The sequence below is a fragment of the Spinacia oleracea genome, chromosome 4 (assembly GCF_020520425.1).
Source record: "Spinacia oleracea cultivar Varoflay chromosome 4, BTI_SOV_V1, whole genome shotgun sequence".
Lineage (NCBI taxonomy): Eukaryota > Viridiplantae > Streptophyta > Magnoliopsida > Caryophyllales > Amaranthaceae > Spinacia > Spinacia oleracea.
Genome location: NC_079490.1, coordinates 172,860,221 through 172,869,082, shown reverse-complemented (window position 1 = coordinate 172,869,082; position 8,862 = coordinate 172,860,221). Strand labels below are relative to the sequence as shown.

General features: G+C 36.7%; 1 protein-coding gene across 1 annotated transcript; it reads left to right on the top strand.

Moving 5' to 3' along the window:
* Positions 1-2,397: 2,397 nt before the first annotated feature.
* Positions 2,398-7,866, top strand: LOC110802506 (bifunctional riboflavin biosynthesis protein RIBA 1, chloroplastic). The gene is made up of 7 exons (XM_022007928.2): positions 2,398-2,688; positions 3,275-3,671; positions 3,785-4,000; positions 4,157-4,479; positions 5,913-6,042; positions 6,322-6,618; positions 7,294-7,866. The coding sequence occupies exons 1-7, from the start codon at positions 2,639-2,641 to the stop codon at positions 7,564-7,566; spliced, it is 1,686 nt and encodes a 561-aa protein (XP_021863620.1). The 5' UTR covers positions 2,398-2,638; the 3' UTR covers positions 7,567-7,866.
* Positions 7,867-8,862: the final 996 nt, after the last annotated feature.

Sequence of the window (8,862 nt, the reverse complement as noted above, 5' to 3'; positions counted from 1 at the left end):
TTGATATCCTATTAAATAATGCTTCAGCTACATTCCTAAATAAAAAGTTTTCTCACATTAAATTTGCGCCTCATAAAAAGTAGACAATATGATAATGATCAAATACTTTATACATGGTGCATGAAAAGATTGATCTAAATTTTTAACACTAGAGACTTAACCTTTAAACTATGAAATATATATACGTGGTACTTGACCAAAAAAAAAAAAAAAACGGAGTACAATAAGAGGCATTACAATATATAAAAAAAAGTTAAGAAAAAAGTGAAATTCAAATAAATTTTATGCATGTGAGCAATTGCAAATTTGCAACAAGTTACTAAAAGGGTTGTAGCTTTTTTTGCCATCGACTTGAAAAACTATTATCCCGGCCATAAAGCTACATTTACTCCAATAATACATAGTAAGCAACAATCTCGACAGATTTTTTTCAAAACCTTAGACTACCTTAGACGTAACCAGGTAGCTTTACAGAAATTCATTATCTTATGCTGGACAATTTGGAAATTAAGAACGGAATGCCTTGGTGTTCTCTAACACTAAGGTCTCTCCTTGTCGCTGCTATTTTAAAGCCTTCAATGCTTATAAAGAATGGGAGTTCAGGCTCCTTATCGACTCTCATCAACTTAGAGGTACCCCATTTCACCACTCACTCTTCTCCTTCCAACCAGCCAACCACTTCACCACCCATTTTAGTGAGGTGGTTTCCGCCCCCTACGGGCGCCTTCAAACTTAATTTCGACGGGTCACGCAAATCTTCGTCAGCAGCAGGTGGAATCATCATCAGGGACAGTACTGGGAAAGCAGTCGTAGCCAAATCTTACAATTTTGGCAATTCACAAGTCTATATGGCATAAGCCCTAGCTTTGCATAAAGGCATTCAAGAGGCAATCAGTCTAGGTATTAAAGACATCCACATAGAAGGCGATAACTTACTTGTCATCAACTCTCTGAAAGGTAATGGAATCCCCCTTGGAAACTTCAAAACATAATCCAAGACAGTAAGACTCTTCTTCAGCATTTTGACTCATTCCATATCAAGCATATTTTCCGAGAAGCAAATAGAGCGGCAGATTGGATAGCTAATGTAGGACACCTTATTATTGAACCTATTTGTATTTCCCCGAGCTCCAGCCCCAAATTAGAAGATATTGTAAACAATGATTACTTAGGTTTCACCCTTGTGCGAAGGGGAACCTAAGCTCTTTTTCCTTACCTCTTATAAAAAAAATAAAAAAAAAAATAAAAAACAAAAAAAAAAACTTGGTTCGGTTCCATACTTCCATGTATCTCAAGTTCGCGCTATAAACTAATAGAAGATGATGGGAAAAAAAAAAGTTACTGACGCAAAACAAAATTGCCAAGCTAGCTAGCTTTAGCCTAAGGAAGGCTTGAGCCATAAGTTATTGTGATCTTAAACTATTCCATACCTCTATCCACAACCCAATCAACCATTCTATCAAACTCCCTATTGAAATTGAAAATACAACACATATAAGGGTTTTGGATACAACGCTTCCTTTCCAAATGTACCTGAACAGTGGCGGTGCCAGTAGGGGTTTAGTGGGTTCAATTGAACCCTACTAGATTTTGTAAACCTAAAAAAAGAAAAATAAAAACAGAAAGTTATATACTATTTCCCGCACTATCTAGAGTAATAAAACGAGATGGTTCAGTGGTGCAATATTCCCTCTCTACTATCATGCAGACGCGGGATCGATTTTCTTTGTTTATGGTCTTTTCCCCTTTTTTCGACCAATTAAACTATTTTAAAAATAAGTTCCAATCGGTTAACTAATTAATATTTTTCTTGGAAAACTCTAAACCCTTAACATAAAATTTCTTACAGCGCTACTGTACCCAATGAGGGCTTGCTAGCATGGGACATAAAAGACTGCGATCGTGTTCGCCTATCCCACACCTCTATTTGCTTACCCGTCAGCTATGCTATTTCCTCTCCAGGTGTTGTTCCTTGGTAGTCAATTTCTAATTTTGTTGTAGAGAGTTGGTTAATGCCCTGTTCTTTTTGGCTTAATTTCAGTTTCAGGACTTATTTGGCAGTTCAGTTCAGTTCAATTCAGTTCAGTTCAGTTCAGTTCAGTTCAATTTAACTTATTAATAATAATAATAATAATAATAATAATACTTATATTATTATTTATATTATTATATTACCGGAGTACTTATTATTTATATTTATATTTATATTATTTATATTTATATTATTATATTAAGGAGTACCTAAGTATTGTTCCAAAATTTGCCACATTTAGGTTAGGTAGTGAAATTTCCCCCAAATATCCAAATCAAGTGTTTCTACAGAAGGTTTGACGCATGAGATCGCATCTGCTTGCATCACCCATTCACCCCCCGCGAAGAATAAAAGCCGCATGTTCTGACCCATGCCTTTTCGCCGTTGTTTCTTCTTCATTCTTTCTTTTTACAATTTAACATTCTTTTTTTCTCTCTTCTCTAATCTTCTACCAAATCTTCCTCAATCCCGACTTACCTGTATAAATACCTGGAAGATTGGAACACCAAATCACTCATCTTTTCAACCTTTTAATTTAATCAAATTCAACCAAACTTCGGGGAATATCCAACAACTTTTCGGCTGCTTCTTCTTCTTCCAACAATCATGGCTTCTGTCTATCTATCTCCTCCTTCTGCTGCTCTCTGCAATTCACAGTATGTTCTCTCTTCCTCTCCCTCTTTTAATTCGTACTTGGATTTCAGCACTTTTTCTAGGATTGGTAACTGGGTTTTCTTTCCAATTGTTTTAGCATTGGAATTATGTAGGGATTTGATTTTTAGCTTTAATGTTTCCTGGGTTTTTCCTTAATCCTAAAGTTATCATCTTTTTGTTTAATTTCATGATTGAATTACTGGGATATTTTTAATTTGGGTTGCTGGGGTTAATATGATTGATGGGGATATTGAAATTTGTATTAGGAGCTGATCCATGGTTGAAATTGATGGGGATAGTTTTGATGGTGATTTCTTCCAGAAGGATTCTGTCTCCAGAAATTAATTAGGAATTGAAAAGGTTGATGATTTCCTAATCAATTTGAGTTAGTAGAGACGATGAAGATGAAATTAGTTTACAAGCAATAATCAAGTAAACTTGTGCTGTCATGTACAAGCTTTTCAAATTAGTTATTTGCTTGGAATTTGATTCAAACATCTAGATATTTAGATGCTTAGTTCGTTTTCCTGTAAGAGTAAATCCTCGTTGATTATGAAAAATGTTGAGAATGGATTTTACTTAATGTAGAGCTAGCAAAAACTATGAAGCAAGGAATGGATTGCTTACCACAAAGGTTAGCTTGGCTGGAGGATTGAAATCAAATTTAGCCATGGTTTGTTTAGGGAGTAAATCATTGCGCAAGGTCAAGGGAGATTTTAGAACTAGAGCTGCTATTGTTTCTGGAGAGGGTGATCTATTGTCTTACTCCAGCAACAATGGTATATTGGGCCAAAATATTCTTGACAATGATCAATCCCTTGGAATTGAGAGGCAAGCCGATGCAGTAGCTTTGGGGGCACTTTCTGCAGATACTGCACCTACATCTGTTGGGTTTTCAATGGAGAATGATGAATGTGATTTAGATCGCCCAACTGAAGGTTTTGCTTCTATTGCTGAGGCAATTGAAGATGTTCGTCAAGGAAAGGTTTGTCCTTTTACGGGTTTGTTAATAGTAGAAGTCTTTGTGCTTGTTAAGGTAGTTATTCTGCTAGGACATGTTAATTGAATAGTGTGTTTGTAAACTTGGTGATATTGCAGATGGTGATTGTGGTAGATGATGAAGACAGAGAGAATGAAGGAGATCTGATAATGGCCGCAGAGTTAGCAACACCTGAGGCTATGGCCTTTTTTGTGAAGCATGGAACTGGGATTGTTTGTGTCAGCATGAAGGAAGACGATTTGGCGAGACTGCAACTCCCTCTCATGGTCAAAGATAACGAGGACAAGCTTTGCACAGCATTTACTGTTACAGTGGTAAGTAACATGGTTCTACATGTTTAAGCAATATCTGGTGAACTAGTTTCAAGAACTTCCTTTTGGCTAGATATTGTTACCTTAAACTACAAGGATCAAATTGTCTTGGAACACACATTTTTTTGATTTTCTTTTGACTCGTTTGGAAATCTGTAGGATGCAAAACATGGTACAACCACTGGCGTGTCAGCTCGTGATCGTGCTACTACAGTAAAGGCCTTGGCATCAAAGGACTCCAAGCCTGGGGACTTTAACCGTCCTGGCCATATCTTTCCATTGAAGTATAAAGAGGGAGGTGTTCTGAAGAGAGCTGGACATACTGAAGCTTCTGTTGATTTTGCTATGTTAGCTGGATTAAATCATGTTGCAGTTATTTGTGAGATTGTGGATGATGATGGCTCAATGGCTAGATTGCCTAGGCTCCGTGAATTTGCACAGAAGGAAAACCTCAAGATAGTCTCTATTGCAGATCTAATAAGGTATTTTATCATATTGTTCATTTGGATCATTGATCGTCTAGTTTTACTTTTTTTCTCGTAGAAAGAAAAATGATATCTTGTGTGGAAGGGACTGAGGTCAATTTTCAGACTCACAGATTTTTATTTAGTGTGGTTTATTTTTCCTTTATGGGTTTGAACTCCCTACATTGTTATAAACTGACTGCGCTCCCGGCCTCCCCCACTCTCTAAAAAAAAATTGACTTTTACGTTGAGGATAGGGGTTAAGGAACAGCAACACAGTGACTGCAGAGAAAAGTTCTGTCGCTTTTTCCCATGGATTGTTCGAGAAGATTTCAGAACATAGGTAAATATGTGTAAGGCGTAGTAGAGAAATGTATGCTGAGCCAGTTGAGGTGGATATATGGGAACACCGTGAAGGATAGAATTAGGAATATAGATGTTCTGAGGGAAGTTGGAGTTGTGGATATTGAGGATATGTTGGTTTGGGCATGTGAGATGCCGACATGAGGGTGCATTGTAAGAAAGGTGGAGGATTGGGATAATGGAGATTTCAAAAGACATTGAGGGAGCCAAACATGAAGAATTGCATGGAGAGAGTTAAAATGACAATTAGAAAGTGAGTTTGGAAGGGAGTAGCATTCGTTGGAAGAGGATAGAGGAACAGGATCTCTGTGGATCACTATGGGATATGATTCGTGGTTTATGCAACCGACCCAATACATTAGAGAGTAAGGCTTTGGTTTTGTTGTGGTAAGTGCAAAGTCAAACAATAATCTATTACTAAGGAAAAGTGGAGGACAAATATTACTATGTTTCTAGACTTCATATATGTAGGAGAGTGAAATTCAGATCTGAATTATCATCTTATCTTAATATTTCTGGTATTAATCTGCATTAATAGTTGGATACTTGAATTCGTTACGCTGAGGAGTTGCCGAGTTGGTGGAAAATCCTTTTGGATACTTTTTTGGGAGCCGAGGCTTGTAGATAATGGACTTGTAATACATGTTGAATTTTAACAGTGTACGGACTGTGGAAACAGCTTCCCTAGCTGTTAGATTGGTAGCAGTTCTGTTAAGCTGGTAATAGTTTCCGTAAGACTGAAGCATCATTTCCCAGTTTGAATTTTGGCAAAAGTTAAGGTGCAAGATTCCTCTTCAGTATGTCCTTACTTTTTGGCACAATGCTGGTTCTCAAATTACTCTAAATCTCTAATATCAACAGTGATGTCTGTTGTAAAAAAGATTGAGGTGGTGAATTTAACTTTCTGATTACTATTTGGATCCTCACTCAAGCTTGGTTTCCATACCTCTTTCAGTTCAATCTTGATAAGTTTTCTGTTTCCAATTTGACTTCTCTATTATTTGAGAACCAGGATTTGACTAGCCTATTGACAATTTGCCATTGACATCACCCTGAATTAAATGATTGACTGATGTTGTGATTTGCAGGTACCGGAGAAAAAGAGCCCAATTAGTAGAACGTTCTTCTGCTGCAAGGATCCCTACAATGTGGGGGCCTTTCACAGCTTACTGTTACAAGTCATACCTGGACGGCATAGAGCATATTGCAATGGTTAAGGTGAGTGGTTTTTGAAGAGGTCGATTGTGATTAATTATTTTCTTCTTAATTCCGGTTTATCTTTGAATTACAGTTGACCTATGGAAAAAATGTTCAAAGAAACCTAGGTGTTCTGCCCTTTTCTGCTTGTTATTCCTTTTTCTTGTCTTGTTTTTTGCACCTTGAGTTCATTTAGCAATAGTTGTACTTGGTCATCAACCCTTGGTTTTTTCCTCAGACTAATTTTTCTGCATCTGTAACTGATTCATATTTTTCTTTTTCTTTTTTTCCCAATAATAGGGAGAAATGGGCGACGGACAGGATATCCTAGTAAGAGTTCATTCAGAATGTCTTACAGGAGACATATTTGGTTCAGCCAGATGTGACTGTGGAAATCAGCTTGCACTTGCAATGAAACAAATAGAGGCTGCTGGAAGGGGAGTGTTGGTCTACCTCCGTGGCCATGAAGGCAGAGGAATCGGTTTAGGCCATAAGCTTCGTGCATATAATCTACAGGATGCTGGTCGTGATACTGTTGAAGCCAACGAAGAACTGGGATTGCCTGTTGACTCACGAGAGTATGGAATTGGTGCACAGGTAGTAAACTTCACCCCTTCCCAATTTTTTTTCCAGTTCCTTGATTTCTTCTCTAATTCTCATACTGGTACACTAGATTTTTGGCATACTAAGAGCCCATTCGGTATCGTTTTTTGTTTCCATTTTTCTGTTTTTTACAAAACTAAAACCCAAAATATGAAAACCACAAAAAGTAGTTTCCAGTTTTGAGAATTAACATGATTACTATAAGTAGGATTGTTTTTTAGTTCATGATTCAATATAAATCATATGACTTATAAAACCAAAAAACCAAAAACTGGGAATTGACAGTGATACCGAACCAGCCCTGATATGTTACTACCTGTGAGATTCTTAAAAAGTTAGAGTTGATCATGAGCCACGCTGAAACGACACCAAAAAAACAGCTCATATCAGCCTTAAACATCTTTCTTGATCAATATTTTGGGCCGGAAAATTTTGGCCAACCCCAATAAAATTATTTGGGTGAAGGACAAGGTATAATACTTGTCTGGCCAATCTAGCAGGTTCTTTTTGTACAGCCTGCCTGAATTGACCCGGGTCTGCCATTGTTTGATCAGCTCTGATAAATGTATTCTATGAATGACTATGAGAACAATGCTAAGTTTGTCTGAGGGACATGACTTGGTATGAATATTAATTTGACCTTATAAACTTGGGCATATATGATTGCAGATATTGAGGGATTTGGGAGTTAGAACAATGAAGTTGATGACAAACAACCCAGCAAAATATATAGGGCTCAAGGGTTATGGTCTTGCTGTATCTGGGAGAGTGCCTCTTGTTACTCCGATAACAAGTGAGAATAAGAGATATCTGGAAACAAAGCGTAAAAAGATGGGTCATGTTTATGGCCTAGACCTAATTAGCAGCAATGGAAGCAGTCCAAAGACCGAAAATGGCAAACTCAACACAAACAGTTCATCAGATGCTGCAGTTAACTTATAGGTTTGAGCATTTGACTATATATATATAAAAATATTCTACACACTAATTTAAAATCCAGGCAAATGCTTTTAGAAGCTCCTTGATCAAGCCCCTTCACGTTCATGCTATGGAGTATGCTTGCACCTCGATGTCAAATGATCTGCAACTGTGCTTTTATACGCTTTTGTATTCATAGAGAAAGATCTCCGGTTTTTTTGTAATATCATGTCATTTTTTCGTTGATGTGTAAAATAGCTTTGAGCAAGTCTCAGAGGAATGTAATTTGTCTACTTCTCATTCAATGGAATAACACGTTCTCTATATGTTGACTCATTTTACAAAAGTATCCACTTTAATTCTTCAAACGTTCGACTCAATTTACAAAAGTATCCATTTTAATTCTCTAATTCTTGAAGATCTGTGTAAAGTAGGTTGGTCTCGGAGTTGTAATCCTTCATCTTCAATAAAAATACGAGTTGTGGCACCAATATAGACTGGTGTATTATACATCCTTTAACCAAGAAGTATTAGACTTGAAATTAAAAGTTAAAATTGTTGAAAAGGAAACACAACAGAAGCGGTAATTAAAGCATGCATAAATGAATTCTTGCTAGTTGTTATGCTATGATACTTGAAAGAAGCTAAATGGAGTGTTAGCTTTGGACTTAGAACAGTTCAAGATAACAACTTTCTACATTGCAATGTATTGAATCAGAGTATATAACAAGGATTTTCGAATGCCCCAAACCACGTGCTTTTTTAGAATGAATATCTACCACTAAAAAGTCCAAAGCTAACTCCAAATTCATAATCACAATTCATAACTGTAAATCCGTAAGTATATATATATCTGCTAAAGCGTCACAAAATGGGAAAATACAGGCTTATGGTCACAATATTCACAAATCACATGTATATTATGTATATATTATTGCAATTCTCAATTGTAAGGGATTGGAGATATGATAAACATACTATCCCGTTTGGGAGAGTCACCATCTTTTGGAGTTTATTTAATACCACTAACATACATTGCTGCATAAAGCTTTAAAACAGAAGAGAAATGTAGCTGCTCCAATCAAGTGTTTCATTCATTTCGGCTTACCCTAATGTGAGGAAAGCAAGGCTTTATATACAGCCCTAGGAGTTTACACAAACCAGTAAGAAGAGGACAGCTAGCATGCTAAGCAAATCAACCTAGAGAAGCACACCATGTGATCCTTAGAATCAGTCACATGATGCAACATAAATGATTGACAAAAGTAGTAAAAACGGCTAGCAGTACATGGTCTTCACATGACCTTTTACTTAACATTT

What these genes read in the sequence shown, in the direction of transcription:
- LOC110802506 (XM_022007928.2), top strand. Translation starts at nt 2,639, where the DNA reads ATGGCTTCTGTCTATCTATCTCCTCCTTCTGCTGCTCTCTGCAATTCA. An exon ending in TCTATTGCAGATCTAATAAG is followed by an intron (nt 4,480 to 5,912) that starts GTATTTTATCAT and finishes TGTGATTTGCAG; the next exon opens with GTACCGGAGAAAAAGAGCCC. An exon ending in AGCATATTGCAATGGTTAAG is followed by an intron (nt 6,043 to 6,321) that starts GTGAGTGGTTTT and finishes TCCCAATAATAG; the next exon opens with GGAGAAATGGGCGACGGACA.